At 37.8% G+C, this 19541-nt stretch overlaps 1 protein-coding gene across 3 annotated transcripts in view; it reads right to left on the bottom strand.

Moving 5' to 3' along the window:
• The window catches only part of LOC138852356 (uncharacterized), a 35513-nt gene extending 17544 nt beyond the window's left edge, over positions 1-17969 (bottom strand). For 2 of the 3 annotated variants that reach the window (XM_070082418.1, XM_070082419.1), the window contains exon 1: positions 17811-17969. In XM_070082418.1, the coding sequence (XP_069938519.1) occupies positions 17811-17840 (30 nt within the window). In that variant the 5' untranslated portion in view covers positions 17841-17969. The remainder of the gene's footprint in view (positions 1-17810) is intronic. The other variant, XM_070082420.1, reaches the window with a different exon arrangement.
• Positions 17970-19541: the final 1572 nt, after the last annotated feature.

The following is a 19541-nucleotide window of genomic DNA, read 5'->3' on the forward strand; positions in this document are numbered from 1 at the left end:
ATATGAAAAGAAATATTTTGAATTTCTGTCAATTTCACTAATAGCTTTAAGCTCCTCCTGCCTCTCCTGGTTCCTGTAAGAGTCATTTAGCTTAAGTTCGATAGTTTCCACTTCCCTGGTCAGCGCCTCCTTTCGTGTATCAGATATTCTAGCACTCCTGAGGAGCTCAGTGACTCTTCATCGTCTTCTGTAGAGGGAGCGTCTTTTTCTCTCCAGTTTACTCCTGCTCTTCTTCTTTCTTAGGGGAATATGCCTAGAACATGCTTCGGCTACCAGGAAGTTGATCCTTTCAAGGCACTGGTTTGGATCCATGTCATTTAAGACATCTTCCCAACATGTTTCGTTTAGGACATGGTTTACCTGGTCCCAGTTGATGTTCTTGTTGTTGAAGTTGTATTTTGTGAAGACACCTTCACAGGTACATGCATTCTGCTGATCAGGACCCCTATGCATGTACGTCTGGACTTCGATTAGATTGTGATCGGAATTAGTTGTTTTTGATATTCTTATGTCTCTTATCAGGTCCTCATTATTTGTAAAGATAAGGTCAAGTGTGTTTTCTAGTCTTGTTGGCTCCACTATGTGCTCCACTATCTCCACTATCCACTGGGGTAACGAAGAGAACTATCAGTGTGGCAGTTTTCTAAACACTATACATGCTGCCCAAAGTAAATTTATTCCGTATAAAGAAATAAGATCGTTTAGAAATGGATGCATAATAGGCTCAAAAATCTTTTAAGGAAGAAGAAAGGAATTTATAGGCACATCAAGAGGTGAGGATCATCTTATGAATCGATATATTCACACAGAGGAAGGTTAAAAAGGGGACTAGAAAAGCTAAACCGGACTATGAAATTAAAGCTGTTAGGGATTTGAAAACTAACCCAAAATATTTTTTCAAGGTTTATAGAACATTACTGACAAGGAGAATGAAATGTGCTCTATTTTTAATAATTATTTTCCTTCGGTTTTCACACAGGAAGACACTAACAATATCACGGTAATTAAATTTTATAGTGGTCCTTAAGAAGATAAATTATGTAATATGTCACTAGCGATATGGTTATCAAACAGATAGACCGATTGAAGCAAAATAAATTCCCAGGCCCTGATGAGTTTTTTCAAGGGTTCTTAAGGAGTGCAAACTGGAACTTTGTGAACCATTGACTAATATTTTTAATATATCCCTTCAAACAGGTGTAGTGTCTGATATGTGGAAGATGGCCAATGTAATTCCTATTTTTAAAGCAGGGGACAAGTCATTACCATCAAATTACCTCCCAATAAGCTTGACCTCAAATGTAGGCAAATTACTAGTCAATTATAGCTGATAAGAAGCCATCTTGATAAGCATAATTTGATTAATGATACTCGGCATGGATCCACGAGGGGCCGTTCCTGCCTAATTTACTTCATTCAGTAAAGCTTCTGAGGCTGTTGATCACGATAAAGAATTCGATATTGTTTATTTGGATTTTAGTAAGGCTTTTGATAGAGTACCGCACCAGAGTCTGTTAAAGAGTGGCAGCTCATGGCATTGGGGAAAAAGTGCTGTCCTAATGGCTCACCATTAGGAAGCAGGGTGCGCATAAATGGAGTAAAATCTGAGTGGGGATCTGTAACAAGTGGTGTTCCTCATGGATCAGTTTTAGGCCCATTGATGTTTATAATATATATCAATGGCCTTGACGAGGGAATTACTAATGATATGAGCAAATTCGTTGATGACACGAAGATAGGTAGGATAATTGATTCAAACGTAGTTGTCACGGGACTTCAGGAGGATTTAGACAAAAAATCGTGGTCAGAAATGTGGCAGATGCAGTTCAATGTAGATAAATGCAAAGTTCTGAAGCTCGGGAATGTCCGTAACCCTAGCACTTGTAAGCTAAATAATGTTGAACTTAGCCGTACAGAATGTGAAAAGGACTTGGGAGTTATGGTAAGCAGCAACTTTACACAAAGACAGTAATGCCTAAGCGTGCGTAATAAGCCCAGTAGATTACTGGGATTTATATCAAGAAGTGTAATCAACAGAAGTCCAGAAGTTATGCTACAGCTTTATACATCATTAGTAAGGCTTCACCTAGATTACGCAGATAATTTCTGGTCTCCATATTACAGAATGGATATAAATTAGTTAGAAAACATTCAGCGAAGAATGACAAAATTAATACATTGCATTAGAAATCTTTCGTATGAAGAAAGATTGAAGTCCCTTAAATTGCATTTACTTGTACGACGAAGAATGAGGAGAAACATGATAGAAGTGTATAAGTGGAAGATGGGTATTAACAAAGGAGATATAAATAAGATCTTACCTGGAGACCTGGAGAGATCTTATTTATATCTCCTTTGTTAATACCCATCTTCCACTTATACACTTCTATCTTGAGGATAACTCTCCAAGAAAGAACCCGCAATAATGGATACAAGTTACATAAGAACTTAAAGGAGGAACACTGCAGTAGGCCTGTTGGTCCATACTGGGCCAACAGGCCTACTTACCTCATTTGTCTCATCTGCCATGACGACCCTCTCAGACCGAGGCTTCAAAGTCATATCCTCTCCAGCCTTACGGGCCAAGAGAACCGTCTTCCTGAAGAGACTCGACAAGCTGATTACCTCGCAACCTATTGATGACCTGAGGACCTCCATTGAAGAGCAAAATCCCTGGGCTACAGTTGACGGCACCACCAAGATTCCTACTGCCTCATCCATGTTGAAAATCACTTTCACGGATGTGACAATGGCTGCCTAAGCTATGGCTGAAGGTCTGGCCATAAACTATTACTTATTAACTCCAATCATATTGAAGTTGAACGATATCATTATATCACTCAGTGTTGGAGTTGCTATTCTTATTTATTTATTTATTTAGTAATTTAAGCATACATACAGAGGTACAAAAAATACAGGTAAGAGCAGCATGCCAAAGCCACTTATATGCATAGCATTACGGGCTGGCTTAAAATTAACTTAAGATTAACTAAGCAATGATGAAATCAGTGATAAAACATTATTGTAAACAGATAACTATAAAGCACAAATGAGTATTCTAAAGCTAAAAAAAATAGCACCTGAATTATTTAACAAATGTAAAAATAATGAGCTAAGGTAGTTTTTAAAGCTAAAATAAAGGAGACAATATAAAAGGGACTAAAATAATTTGTGGTGAACAAATAAAGTGATGATCAAATAATGGAGCTTGGGAATATGATAGTAGGTAGTACTTTAAAGGTAATTCTTTAAAGTTAGAATTATAATATAAAATTATAATATAAAAGGGACTAATATAAGTTGTGGTGAACAATAAAGTGGTAATCAAATAATTGCACTAAGGTCTAATATAATGACTTGTGGAGTCTGTTTTGAGCTAGAATGAGCTATAGTACAACTAGATTTAATCTAATAATATAACAATACAAATTAAAAATAGCACCAGTCTCTCACTAGTAATTGCAATATGGTCTAATATAATGAATTTGGTATTGACTATAGTACAACTGAGTTCAATCTAATAATATAAAAAGGCACAAGACTCTCAATTGTAATTGCACTAAGGTGTTATATAAGTTGTTTACAAGAATTAGAGTATAACTAGATTTAAATTGACAAGATAAAATATACAAGTTAAGGTAGCAAAAGAATAAAAAAGTAGAAAAAAAAAATATATGAGGAAGTTGGTACTAGTTAGCAAAAGATAGTTAAGGGCCTTGAACAATAATATAATTGAAATATACACTAATTGCACACACAATATAGTCACTAAGATATGAAAACAATCTTAGAGTAGGAATTATAATATAAACTTATAATATAAAAATACAAATTGAAATGGTACTTGCAATTGCACTAGAGTCTGGTATATGTTGTTGACAAGATCAGGAGTATAACTAGATTTAAATTGACAAAATATAATTCACAATTAAAGTACCAAAATAATAATAGTAAAAAATAACAAGGGTAATGTCTTGGTTATAATATGATAGTAAGATGGTGGACAGGTACACAGGTACACAGGTACAAAGGATAATATAAAGGTTGGAGTTGAATATACAAACTTGAAAATTTGGCAACAAAATGTTACGGGAAGTATAAAATAATGTTTAATGTACAAAAGTAAAATTGACTGGTAGTAAATATGGTGTTTAATAAAATTTTAGTAAGTAATAATGATTACAAAAAAGTGAAAAAGTAATGTTTATTTCATTCAATATTGCACTGGTAGTTATACTAGAGGTTATATGGCAGTACAAGGTAATTAAGAGTACTCTAAGATAGTAAATGTGGTATTAAAACAGGTAAAGGTAATTAGACAAGTAATGGTTATTAAATGTCAAAAATGTTAAGAGTAAATTGAAATTATAGTAAAAATGATAATTATTAATTTTAGTAAGTAATATCAATTGATAGTATTTAAAAAAAATATGAGGTAATGAAATGGACAGAGAAAGTATCAATTCAGCTAATGTTTAAGCAAACAATAGTAAATAAGAAAATTACATAAGGTGACTTATGCTTACTAGTAAAATCACAAAATGAGGTAGTTGATTATTTAATTACTAAGAGATTGTACAATGAAATTTGAACAATAATGGAGCAAAACATTCACTACACTACGTAGGCTTTTAGGTTGGACATTGTTTAGTTATTCTCTGTAAGATTAGTATCCCTGAGAAATCGTGATAGATCATTCTCGTTCGTTATTGTGTACAGTTGACCTACATTTGTTTTCCTAACAAGAATTTTCCCATCTCGTGTGAAGCATTGGTGTATTGTGTCATTATTCTCCCGCTTAAGTTTTCTGACTCTATAAAGGAGGTTCTGACGTTTTTTGGTAAGACACTCGTTTATGTATACCTCTTTCTTTACTTTAATAGATGCAATAATTAAGTCTTTTTTCCTGTCATGTGAGTGGAATCTAAGCATAACACTTTTTCTACCATGGGATCCTAGTAACCTGGCTTCTTTTATTTCTGACTCTGGTACAATAACACTTGTTTGGTCTTTTATGATCTGCAGAGTAATTTCTTTAATGTTTGTTTGGTTCATATCACTGGGAAAAAGTGGACTGTTAACTATTACTGCGTCAGATAGTTTATCTTGTTCAGTTTTATCTTCTTGGAGAGCAAAGTAGTCACTGAACTGGTTATCTAAGTTGTTCTTCCATTCTTTTACTGCTTCTTCAACCTTTGTATTAAGAGATATTATTTGTTGGGTATGGCTATCTATGACTGCTTGGATGGTCTTGTCACAGTTAGTCATTCCTGGTGTTGATAACTTTTGTTCAAGACTGAGGATTTTGTTCTCGAGTTGTGTCATCCTGGTGTCTTGTTTTGTTAGCGTCTCTCGAAGATTCATATTTTCAATAACTAAGTTGGAGATGCATGTTTTTAGGGTATCTGGACCGTTGGTCATACCTGAGAGACTACTTGGTAGGTTGAATCCGGGGAAGAGAGGGGAGGATGGGCTGGTGGCAGCCATGTTTGTTGTTATTGTTGTGGTGTCGCCTTGAGCGGTGGTGAGTGGGGTGGTTGCTGGGCCGGCGTCCTCCTGGCTACACTTGTTGAATAGTTGATTTTTCGGTGTTTTCTTGCTGGCCTTGGTGCTGTTTCCTCTTAGATTGCGACTCATAATACTACAGGAATTGTTGTAGTTAAGAAGAAGTTGTAGTTATACAAAGTTTAGGGTTACGTTGTTCGGCTGGCAGCGGGGTGTTGCTTTCGGTTTGTGGGCAGTCTTCCTTTGATCTCTATTATTTTCGATTTGTAGGTTTCACTGTTGGTAATCTTTGGTCATTCTGGATGCTACGTTGGGTAGTGCAGTTTTGCACTACCACTTTCCACTAAAGACTGCCCCATAAAAGACAAAGTTCTGCATTGCCTGTGAGTCTGAGGACCACGATTCCAACACATGCACTACTACTGCTCCACCAGTGTCTAAATTGCAAAAATAACCATCATACTCGTGCTGCAGTGCTCACGCGTCGTGAAATTCTGAAGAAAACCCAGGAAGCAGAACAGAAGTCACCATCAAGGTCGCCTTCTTATGCTGCCATCACCAAACTACAGGTAGACACCAAACTTCTCAAAGCTACTCAACGCTCCTCCACCACCACCACTCCACCAGCTTGTGAACCAGCAACAGTTCATTACTGTATGTTGTATGCACACATGCATAATATGGAGATATCGGGCTCCTTCAACACTGTTATCAATGAGCTCTTCCGAATGAACAACATGCCAAATTTCACTTTCCCAGACTCTCCACTATATACCGACATCAAGTTCACCAAAGATTTGGTCAGTGTCATAACACATGTAATTCCATCTTGAGATGCAGCACTACCTCCGTCAGCTATACCTACAGGAAGCAACCAGTCAGCGACCTCACGTGCTTTACCAGAGACTTCCAGCATCTAGTGACTGTGATATTACATAATTTATCTTCTTGAGGCCCACTATAAAAATTAATTAGTGGGATATTATTATCTTCCTCTGTGAAAACCGAGAGAAAATAATTATTTAAAATCGAGCACATTTCATTCTCCTTATCAGTAAGATGCCCCGAGTTATTTTTTAAGGGGACCTATCTTATCCCTAACTTTTGCTCTGTATACCTGGAAAAAACCTTTCGGATTAGTTTACGATTCCGTAGCAACTTTAATTTCATAGTCTTGTTTAGCTTTTATTATCCCCTTTTTAACCTCCCTCTTAATATAAGTATATTGATTTATAAGATGGACATCACCTCTTGATACGTCTATAAATTTATTTCTTCTGCCTAAAAGATGTTTGAGCCTATTATTCATCCATTTCGGGTCCTTTATATTAGATCCAATTTCTTTATACGGATAAATATTCTTTAGGCAGCATGTATATTGTATAGTGTTTAGAAAGCCGTCATATTGGTAGCTTTCTTCGTTACCCCAGTCCACAGACTATAGGTGTTTTCTAAGCCCATTGTAATCTGCTATGAAAAATCTGGGACTGTTACTGAATTATCCCTGAATGTCTAAGTTAATAACAAGGGTTTCCTTGTTTGCCAGTACCATGTCAAGCAGGTTATTTCCCCTTGTAGGTTCTGTAACAAACTGCTTTAAAAATCAATCCTGAACTCCCTCTAAGAAGTCGTTACTCTTAAACTCCCACTTAAGGAATTCCAATCAATCTGACTAAAGGTAGTCTCCTAGAATTACTACGTTATTGTGTCTTGTAGCCTTAACAGTTTCTTCCCACAGTAGTCTTCCTTGGTCCCTATCCAAGTATGGAGGACTGTATATCACGCCTAAAATTAATTTTTCATGCACCTCTGGAAATTCTACCCAGACACTGTGTTATTTCAGACTTTATACTAGTTTTTATGCCGCACTTCAAGTGATCTCGGACATACAGTGCCACTCCACCCCCATTTCCGATGTTTCTACCTACGTGGAACAATTTGAAACCCTGAATGTGACATTAAAATTAAATTATATTAAAATTAACATTCCTTATTTCTCTGTTGATAATACAATGTGGGGTTTACATATTAAAAAAAATATTACATATTATAAAATACTTATTACCAAGGCCACTAGTATGCTTAGGTTTGCCTAGGCATTTTGGGCAGACTAATACTAATTCTTACTCTATATTGACACAGGTTATGGATCATACTAATATTAAAGTTAGGTAGCTGTAGTGATTAACTAGATTTACAAAACATTTAAGAAATTAGCAATTAGTTGATCTATTAACGGGAATGGTCTCGTCTTGGCATGATACAGTTTCTGTTAAAGCTACTATATTGGAGTGTCTTAGGCAAACTTATGACTAGCTTAAGAATTATGAAGCAATAGCTATATTCAGAATTTTATGCTTAGTCATTTGTGTAAATTAGGGGAGTCACAGATACCAAACAAGTGTATTTTGTTTCGGATATGTGCAAGCTAAGATAGTGTCCATGTGGCTAGCTACCGGTGGGGTGTGTTAGATAAGATTTTTTTTAACGGTGCTTTTGAAACTGATGGTTGTGTCTGCAGTTATAGAGTTTTCAGGCAGGTAGTTCCAGATTTTAGTCCCTATTATGTACATTGAATTTTTGTATAGATTTAGCTGAACACGAGGAATGTCATAGAGATGTTTGTGTCTGGTATTATGCCTATGGGTCCTGTCACAGCTATCAAGAGTTTTAGTTCAGGGTTAATATTGGAATTTATGGTTTTGTAAATGTAGATCGTAGAGTAGTAAGTGTGAATGTTCTGAACAGTAAGTTTAGGTCTTTGAAGGATGGGCAGGCATGTCCCGATTTTTCGTATTAAACTACGTCTCGGTTACTGGAAATACTTCAGTGTTACTAGCAATTGCTACTACTCTCAACTCGTCCATTTTATTTCTAGCACTACGACTATTAGTATAATAGAAATTTAAAAACCCTTTCTTATCTTTTCTCTTCCTGTTCATTCTGTTCATCCACTATCCCTGTTACTGTCCTTGTCACATAGTGCCACTGGCTTACCAATATTCACCACTAACTCTACCTTATTCTGCCTATAAATGGTTTCCCTAAAACTCACAATATCACAACACTGAGACTTCATTGCTTCCCACAAAAAACCATACCACTGTCTAATCTCTAACAGCTCCTTACACTGCTTTGGCCAGTTCTTTATTCTTCCAGCCGCCTTCCATAGCTCTCCTCTCTTTTCGCTCACAACGTAAGAAACATGGTAAAATCCATTGACGTGTTTGGACAGAGTTTCTTGGAACGAACATGATTGCCTCTCATTTCCCCAAGTGCTGTATGACTCCTACGGATCTAGCCCTTCCCTTAAACGGTCCAAACATACATATACGTTCACGTGCGTAGCGCCCCAAACGTATATATATACGTTTTATTTTTCCTGCCTCCAAATTTGGCACGATTGGCCTGAGATGCCTGGTCAGCATAGAATTGATCTTAACACTCGGTGTGCACAGTATTAGAAAAATCTGGGACCACTTAGTACCTTGTGGGAGCACCAGTTAAATTGAGCACCAGCTAGAGCAAACAGTGCGGCAAACACCAAGGATTCATTGATGTAATGTCATATTAACACTTCTCTTTTAAGCGGAAAGTGATGTAAACCCCATTATTTAGGGTCTGTCGATCTATATATCTCTGTCTCTGTCTATCCGCCTCTGTCTATCTGTGTCTGGCACTGTGTGTCTTTGTCTCTATCTGTGTCTCTCTGGCTTTGTCTATCTGTCTCTGTCTTTGTCTATCTCTGTCTCACAGGTACACACAAATGCAAGTATACGTAGTATAAATTACCTAGGATAACCCAAAAATCCAGACAAAGTGCTATACTCTGCTTGAAGATGTGTAAAGGTGATGACGCAGTCTTGTGGCTCTCTGAGACAGAGAGCTAGATGGATAGACAGGGAGCTTGACAGACAGACAAATACAGACAGAAATGTTTGTGTACCAGCAAAAACAAAACAAAAAAAAGGGGGATGGTCATCTAATCTTTTCTTATCAGCTGCACCCTCCCCTACCCTCGTTTATGCTCATCAAACGTCACCTCTTATCAGATGTTATTTCCCATTATGTCACTATCATGGGTGGACTTTGTTTTTCATGCTTCAAGGGAACATATTACATATTATTATTACCTATTATTATTATTACCTATTATTATTACATTATTATTACCTATTATTATTATTACCTATTATTATTACCTATTATTATTACCTATTATTATTCTCTTCCTCCTCCTCCTCCTCCCTTTTCTTCTCCTCCTTCTCCTTCTCCTCCTCCTTCTCCTCCTCCTCCTCTTCCTCATTATTATTATATACTTCCACATATCCAAAACATTGCTGGGACCTATAAACACTTTGTTTATATTCCAAGATAATAGTAAATGACCAAGGCAGGTGTAAATGTCCACCTGTCAGTGTGTTTGTGACAATGTGAGTACAATTTCAGTACCTAATACTAGTGTCAGAACAAAGATTGGTTATAAAATGACAAGAACTACTATAAATTGTAATTATCAGAACATAAAAATTCCATAAAATATGAAAAATAAAGAACGTATATCGGCAACACGTCTGCCAGCGGCAGGACTCGATGTTGCTGTCACATGAGCATCCAGTGCCAACTTTTCGCCTCATATCTCCGTAAGTACTGACCCTAAAAAAAAAAAATTATTCTATAACACTTAGAAAAAGGTGCTCTTTTTTTTCTATATAAAAAAAACTATTTTTTTTTTCAAAATATTCGGGGCACTGCACAAGTGAGCTTATATATACGTTTGGACTGTTTAATAATAATAATTGTAGTTTTTATCTATCAGACGCTCTGTCTCTATCCGCCTTTGTTGTATATTCGAAAATATACATTAAGTCTACTGACTGAACATTTAAGGAACCAATAAGGTTTCCTATGTACCGTTAGGAAACGTTTGTTGTGCGCCTTATATGCCGGAAATTATGGTATCTCCTATTACCTGGAGTTTACCTGGAGAGAGTTCCGGGGGTCAACGCCCCCGCGGCCCGGTCTGTGACCAGGCGGCCTGGTGGATCAGAGCCTGATCAACCAGGCTGTTGCTGCTGGCTGCACGCAAACCAACGTACGAGCCACAGCCCGGCTGATCCGGAACTGACTTTAGGTGCTTGTCCAGTGCCAGCTTGAAGACTGCCAGGGGTCTGTTGGTAATCCCCCTTATGTATGCTGGGAGGCAGTTGAACAGTCTCGGGCCCCTGACACTTATTGTATGGTCTCTTAACGTGCTAGTGACACCCCTGCTTTTCATTAGGGGGATGGTGCATCGTCTGCCAAGTCTTTTGCTTTCGTAGTGAGTGATTTTCGTGTGCAAGTTCGGTACTAGTCCCTCTAGGATTTTCCAGGTGTATATAATCATGTATCTCTCCCTCCTGCGTTCCAGCGAATACAGGTTTAGGAACGTTCTTCTGGATAACAAATTGAAGGACTCGACAGAACCAATGGAAATAAGTAACTTTGCTTTTTTGGGTTATCTTAGGTAATTTACACATGTATGATAATTTGTACTTGTGTGTACCTGTACCTGAATAAACTTACATAACCAGAGTTACTGTTTCACAGACTTAATACAAAACTTACTCGAGATGTTGAGACTTTTTAGCTAAGGTCTTTCCAGTTTACTACCCTGTTAACTGTTCCTAGCTAAGATCTTCCTAGCTGGCTACCACCTAGCAAGCTTGTCTCAAAGCTGCGAGAGACTGGTAACCTGTTAATATAGGTTAACAGGACTGTAGCCTAAAACGAAAGGTAATATATAATTAGTTCTTATTTTATCTTAAGCTCAAAATGGTTAACTTTCGGCTTCAGCGATATGATCACACTATACTAAAAATAGTTATCTTATATGTAATATTTCAAGACCCCAGTGGAAATAATTCACTTTTATTTTTTTGGGTTATCCAAGGTAAACTACACCATGTATGATAATTGTACTTCTGTATACCTGGAAAGGGTTTCCGGGGGTCAACGCCCCCGCGGACCGGTCTATGACCAGGCGTCATGGTGGATCAGGGCTTGATCAATCAGGCTGTTACTTTTGGTCGCATGCAACCCGACGTACGAACCACAGCCCGGCTGGTCAGGTACTGACTTAAGGTGCCTGTTCAGCGCCTTCTTGAAGACAGCCAGGGGTCTATTGGTAATCCCCCTAATGCTTGCTGGGAGGCAGTTGATCAGTCTTGGGCCCCTCACACTTATTATGTTGTCTCTTATCGTGCTAGTGGCGCCCTTGCTTTTCATTGAGGGAATGTTGCAGCTCCTGCCGAGTCTTTTGCTTTCATAGGGAGTGATTTTCGTGTGCAAGTTTGGTACTAATCCCTCTAGGATTTTCCAGCTGTATATTATAATGTATCTCTCTCGCCTGCATTCCAGGGAATACAAATCAAGGGCCATCAACCGTTCCCAGTAATTTAGGTGCTTTATCCTACTTATTAATTCACTAATTCGTGGCCAGATAATGTTATAAAGCAGAATACCTTCATTTTAACTATTAATGAAGATACAGATAATATAACATTAAGTAAAAAAAAAAAATACCCATTTTATCGTACCTGTTGGTGTATAAACTAGGGGCATAACACACCATAACATTTATTATGGTATCTTATCTATATGGTACCTCTGTGATATGCACTATACCATTATGTATGACACTATTACCAGGGAGACTTTCTTTCCTCTGACAAATTTTTCCAATTTATTTTTTTTTGCACGGTACCCTAGGCCTCTAGTTCCCCTCTGGGAGTATGTCTCTGCCGTGTTATCTCACACTTTTATCCTTTTTTTTTGGCTCGGTGTATACTGATTTTTTGCTAGATTAGTTCCCAGCGCTGGAGGATGTAGCTTATAAGTTCACTGGCAGTTGGAAGTTTCTGGCATGTAAAAGAAGCCGTGATAATCCACGAGAACGACGGAGCACAGGGGAGCATGCGGGGCACGGTGAAGCACAGCGGAGCACAGCGGAGCACAGCGGAGCACGCGGGGTAAAACGGAAGGCACTTGGCAAAATGTATCTGTACCTAAATAAACTTATATTGCTCTAATAAGAACTCCTATCAGAGCCTTGCTAAATAATAATATTGTATGCAGTACGAAACAAAATTGATTATATCACGAGCCGTCCGACACAACAACACGCATTAATGATGTTTGTTGCTGAATTTATGTCAGAGACTAAGTCAGTTTATTCATGTATACACAAATACAGTTCTGGAGATAAATGGTTCAGAGAACCGACAAGTTGATAAATTACATATGTGCAACACTTGGGTATCTGTTAGGTAAGACACATGTGCAACAGTTAGGTATCTTTATTTCGAAACGTTTCGCCTACACAGTAGGCTTCTTCAGTCGAGTACAGAAAAGTTGATAGAAGAGACGTGAAGACGATGTAATCAGTCCATCATCCTTGAAGTTTTGAGGTGGTCAGTCCCTCAGTCTGGAGAAGAGTTGTTCCTGTCGGTATTTTATACTATTTTAATATCCACTTGGGTATCTTTAATGAGGAAACGTTTCGCCACACTGGCTTCATCAGTCCATACGAAGGAGAATGGTGAAGAACAGGAGGAGTTTGAGGTAATCAGTCCCTCGCCCTTGAGTCGATGTGATTAGTCCATCAGTTTTGAAAAGAATACAGCATATGTGTACCTCGCCTACCTACAGTATATAAGCCACTTCTTCACACATAACCTGTATTCTTTTCATTGAGGCTGATGGACTGATTACCTCAAACTCCTCCTGTTCACCATTCTCCTTTGTATGGACTGATGAAGCCACTGTGTGGCGAAACGTGTCCTCATTAACCCAAGTGTTGCACATGTCTAATTTATCAACAAATACAGTTACATAGATTATCATACATAGCATCATATGTGCTGAGAACCCAGGATAGCCCAAAATAATCAAAGTGACTTATTTCCATTATACTAACAAGGTGATATCTTATTATTATACTATAACTCTGGAACAACAAAGCAACACCCACACCCGGTCCCTAGACACCATCAACACTCTAAAAGATCAAGTCACCCTACTTACTACCAACATTGCAGAGGAAAGATCAAGAGTGGACCAACAACTTGCCAATGTCATAATCAACTTCCAAGACCATAATGACCAACAGCAGCTATCTGACGCTGTTGTAGTTAACAGCAAACATCTCCCAGCCACAGTCACCCAAGAAACCTGCATGGAGACCACCCTACAGCTTATCAAGGACCACCTTCGCCTTAACATACGTAGTGATGACCTAAAGGATTGCAAACTGATGGGCTACCAAGCAGGTAAAAAAACAGTGCTGTTAAAATTCCAAACTAGCCTACAAAGAAACAACCTACTAAAAACATCTATTTCTATGAAAACTGATGTTTACGTCAATGAGTGCCTTACCAAAACAAGACAAAACCTTCTTTATCGGCTAAGAAAATTACGCTATGCCCAAAAAATCCACCAGTGCTTTGTGAGGGATGGAAAAATCGCAGTTAGGAAACAGCCCACTGGGAAGAGATACTTCATCTCTACAGAACATGACCTTAAAACATTCCTAAGTGAGGCTGGACTAACAGAATCAGAGTAAAGTGCAGATAATACCCACAGTCCACCGTTAGTGTTATATTGTCATAAATTTGTGCCCCCCTAAAATTCTAATACCCCAACTACTTTTGATTGTCATTGTTGTATTCAACGACCATTCTACCTCATAGTCTTAATTTGTTTAATATCTACAGAATCTGTCTCCTTTATTACAACTTACCACATCACTGTTCTATCTTATTTTATTATAAACTAACCATAACTTGTCTTCAATAATTCTACCTCACTTTAAGAAATACTCAATTGCCCAATTTTATTCTAAAATCCCTATTATTGCCCAATTTTGCTTTAAACTATATTGATCAAACTTATTGTAAACTTCTTTTATTGACCATTTTTATTTTATACTTTTTTAAACTAGTATTTTCAACTACAACTTTTATATTATCCTGTCTACCATCTTACTAGCATATTATAACCAAGTCATTGCCATTTTTATTTTTATCATTTTTTTATTATTATTCTTTTGCTACCTTAACTTGTGTATTTTATCTTGTCAATTTAAATCTAGTTATACTCTAATTCTTGTAAACAATTACAATTGAGTCTTGTGCCATTTTCATATTAATAGATTAAACTCAGTTGCACTATAGCTCATTGTAGCTCATTATAGTCAATACCAAATTCATTATATTAGACCATAGTGTAATTACTAGTGAGAGACTGGTGCTATTTTTAATTTGTATTTTTATATTATTAGATTAAACCTGGTTGTACTATAGCTCATTCTAGCTCAAAACATAGACTCCACAAAAGTCATTATTAGACCTTAGTGCAATTACAAGTGGGAGTCTTGTTCTATTTTTAATTTGTATTTTTATATTACTAGTTTATACCTAGTTGTACTTTAGTTCATTCCAGCGCAACACATAGACAACATCAACTTCATTATGTGTAGCAGTGACTATACTCTATATGACCAAAATACTCTAGCTATATACTTGTCCAAACTTCCCACCACTACAGATATCAGTACTAGAACTCAACACACAACTCAGGATATAAATAACCATAATTTAAACCTAGAAGATGATTGATCACGTTGACCCTGATCTAAACCTCCATAATCTGACACCCAATCAAAACCTATTGGAAAGTAACTGCCTTTATTACACAGCATCACAAGCCAGCACTATCCTAAACAATGCTAAAAGTCTATCAGTACTTAACTACAACATCAGGTCCTTAAGCAAACACTATGATGACCTCCTGGCACTCCTTGAATCACTAAAGACTCCCTTCTCCTGCATTATTCTTACTGAGACCTGGCTTAAGCAGGACACAATAATATCTACCCTCTACCAGGATACACTGCAATTCACAACTGCAGACCAAACCAAGTTGGGGGTGGTATTGCAATCTATTACTCTAACCAATTAATTATCTTGTATTAGCACCACTTGTTTTAGTGATGAATATGGGGAATACATTTTTGCTAATTTTACTGTAAAAAACCTTAAGACACCTATAACAATCGGTGTCATTTACCGGATACCTCACACAAACATCCCAAATTTCAGTGAGAAATTAAAGTCACTAATAACAAACAGACAAATGAATAAGCACCACCTTCTCTTAGCTGGAGACTTCAATATCAACCTTGGCTTACTAGATGATCAGCCTGTAACTGATTTCATTAACAATATGAACAACACACTTCTCATACCAACAATAACTAAACCAACCAGGCTCACTGAGACAAGTGCAACCATAATTGACCACATATGGACCAATATACTAGCCCCCCCTCAAATCAGGGATAATCACAGATAGCACTACAGACCACTACCCTACCTTCCTCCTGACAAACATTAGTAAACCACCACTTGAATACAACAAAGTCTCATTTAGACTCCATGACGAGGCCTCAATAAGGAAGTTCACAGCTGACCTAGAGACTGTTGACTGGCCTACAGAATTCTCCAAGGCCAATGGTATTGATGACTGGACAGACATTTTTCTCAACAAATTACTTAGACTATACAACAAACATTGTCCTATAAAAACGAAACAGATCACAAACAAATGGCTTGGTTGCCCATGGCTAACCAGCACCATTCTGAAATCCATTGACAAGAAACACCAATATGAAAAGCAATATAGACAGGGCTTAATACACAAAGATATTCTTAAACACTATTCATCAGTTCTCACCAAAGTAATAAAGAAAGCCAAACAACTATACTACAGTAGATTCACAGACACTAGAGGAGATATAAAAAAGACCTGGAAAACACTCTCAGATTCTAGGGACCCACAAACTGAAAAAAAACAAGAATATTGTCCTAACTAAACCTAATGAAACACCACTACATCCCACTGACACAGCTAACAAGATAAATGACTTCTCAACCATAGGATCTTATCTCGCCAATAAAATCCCACATACCAATGCCCATGCTGGGGACTACCTAGATGGGAATTTCCCAAATTCCTTCTATCTTGCACCAACTGAGCCCACGGAAGTCACCGAGATTATAAAGTCACTTAAAAATAACTCAGGGAATCTGTCTCATGTCCCACCATTACTGTACAAGCGAGTGGCCCATGTCCTTTTGCATGCTATTTCATTACTCTTTAACAAGTCACTAGAAACTAGCACCTTCCCGAAACTACTCAAGATGGCAAGGGTTACACCAATACATAAAGGTGGTGACCCAACAGACTTAAACAACTATCGGCCAATATCAAACCATTGCTATCCAAAATCTTTGAGAAACTCGTGCACAGGAGACTATATTAATTTATAACAACACAAAACATACTCAACCCCTGCCAATTTGGATTCAGGAAAAATAAAAGCACTAATGATGCAATCATAAAAAATGCTAGATCTGCTTTACACAGCATTGGAAAATAAGGAATATCCACTAGGAATTTTTATTGACCTAAGAAAAGCTTTTGACACAGTAGACCACGACATCCTACTCCACAAACTTGACCATTACGGTATAAGAGGCCATGCGCTTGCTTATTTCAAATCTTACCTTACTAATAGGTATCAGTATGTCACCATTGAAGACACAGCATCAGCAACACGGCCACTTGATACTGGAGTTCCCCAGGGAAGTGTCCTTGGTCCCCTGCTCTTCCTCGTATACATCAATGATCTTCCAAACGTATCTCAACACCTGAAACCCATTCTCTTTGCTGACGACACGACTTACGTCATCTCTCACCCTAATCTTGCCACCCTCAACACCATTGTTAACGAGGAGCTGATCAAAATATCGACTTGGATGACAGCCAATACACTTACGCTTAACACTGACAAAACCTACTATATGTTTGGTAGCAGAGCAGAAGATGCACAAATTAACATTAAGATCGACAACACTCTAATTACCAGACATAATGAAGGTCGCCGGATGGAAGTAGAGTATAAAAATCTACACAATGGAATAATGAACACAAATGCAGTTTAAAGCGATTCTTTATTGGCAATAAAGAATCATATCATAGTGCATTTATTATTCCAAGGCTGCCGAACGCCTATAATATAGATGTCAGTCATTAAATATACATTAACATGTATATGGAGGTTAAGAAGTAACCTTCGTATTTGTACACTTTTAGACTGCACTGACATCCCTGGTGGGTGGGTGTGTGTTTGCAATGTTTTCTTAGTTATATCAAGCAGGGGGATCCTCACACCTGCGTTGCTACAGAACAGGAAAAGAACTTACTTGTGGTGGGTAGACTAATTTGCAAACCATGAATGATCTCGAAATGACTTGAAACGGGGCATTTGTGCTAATAACATCACAGCGTAGTATATTAGGTTAGAACTGAACCCAAACTTGTGTGTGGAGACTCTGGAGGCCGTCTACACTCTTGAGTGCAGCTTAGCAAGGAACACTCACGCGTACTTCATTCATTGAAAGTATCATTATAAAATACTGTTGATGTATTTTCCCCAGGACGTTACCCAATAGTGATTGTTTTAATTTATCTCGTGTTTCCTCCACGCTCTGTTAATGTAGATTATGTGAGATATTCGTTCACAAGTGCGTTGCTTGTAATGCACCCACCATGCTTGTCCTGCCAGACGCGCGATGTGTTGGCGGACATTCCTATTGTTAATTAATTTGTTGAAAATCCGCTGACTTGGGTGTTAATTTTAAGTAACTCGCTCAGTGGTTCATCAACACCGTCTTAAAATCTATCAGTGTTTAAACTAGGTATTATCATACTAAAAAGACTATCTACTACACGAGGGTCATTAAGACTATCTACAATACGAGGGTCATTAAGACTATCTACTACCCGAGGGTCATTACGACTATCTACAATACGAGGGTCATTACTAGGGATAAGGTAAAATTTACACGTATTTTAGCTAAAAAATAGAAAATCATTCCCCTCCCTTTCTGTTGCTTCATTCATCAGACACTTTTTGGCAGTCTTCTTGAACTGGTTCAAGCTATGACTGGCCTTGACATTTGTGGGTAGTCTGTTCCATTCCTTTATTGATGTACAATAAAAGGTGTTTGAAGCCTGGCCACTGACTGTGGGTACTACAAAGTTGTGCTCTCTCCCCCTAGTACTATGATTGCTGCGGTTCCCAACCTTGACAAAATTGACAGCAAGATATTCTGGACACTGTTTGTGAGCAATTTTATAAACATGATTTAGCTTCAGTTGTTTTACTCTGTCTTCAACATTCAGCATATCCAACTGCTGTAATTCATCCTGGCCTACATGTTCTCTTGGTCCCAGCCCCAGGATGAATCTTACGATTTTGTTCTGGGTGATTTGCAGTCTATCTTTCAGTTTTTTTTGTCAAGGCAGAGTACCAAGAAGAGCAAGCGTAATCCATATGGCATTGTATAAGGGCTAGACATAGGGTCCTGCGAGCCTCAGTAGGTAGACACTGTGCTTGTCTATACAGGAACTTCAGCCTGGCATTCGCTTTCTTTACTACACTGTTCCCTATCAATTCTCCTGACATGCATGGGTCAAAGGGGATTCCCAGATATTTAACTGATGAAACCAAAGTGATGGACTCCCCATTACACTGAACATTAAAATTATTTACCCTTCTCAGTTTATGTTTCGTTCCAAAGAGAATGGCTTCAGTTTTCCCTAGGTGTAATGATAGTTTGTTGTCTACTAACCATTTGCTGCAGGACTCCAGTTCCAGTGTTAAAACATTAGCAATATCTTGTGGGTCTTTACCTGTCACTAACAGAGCACTGTCATCTGCATACAGTAGGAGTTTGCACTTGACACTGATAGGCATATCATTGACATAACATAAGAATAGTAAGGGACCCAGAATACTACCTTGGGGAACTCCACATGTTATCGGCAGGGGTTCTGATTCCGTTTTGTTGATTTTGACTATTTGTCTCCTGTTGCTAAGGTAGGACTTAAACCAGTCTACAGAACCTATACCGATAGATTGAAGTTTATTA

The sequence above is a fragment of the Cherax quadricarinatus genome, chromosome 7 (genome assembly GCF_038502225.1).
Source record: "Cherax quadricarinatus isolate ZL_2023a chromosome 7, ASM3850222v1, whole genome shotgun sequence".
Taxonomy (NCBI): Eukaryota; Metazoa; Arthropoda; class Malacostraca; order Decapoda; family Parastacidae; genus Cherax; species Cherax quadricarinatus.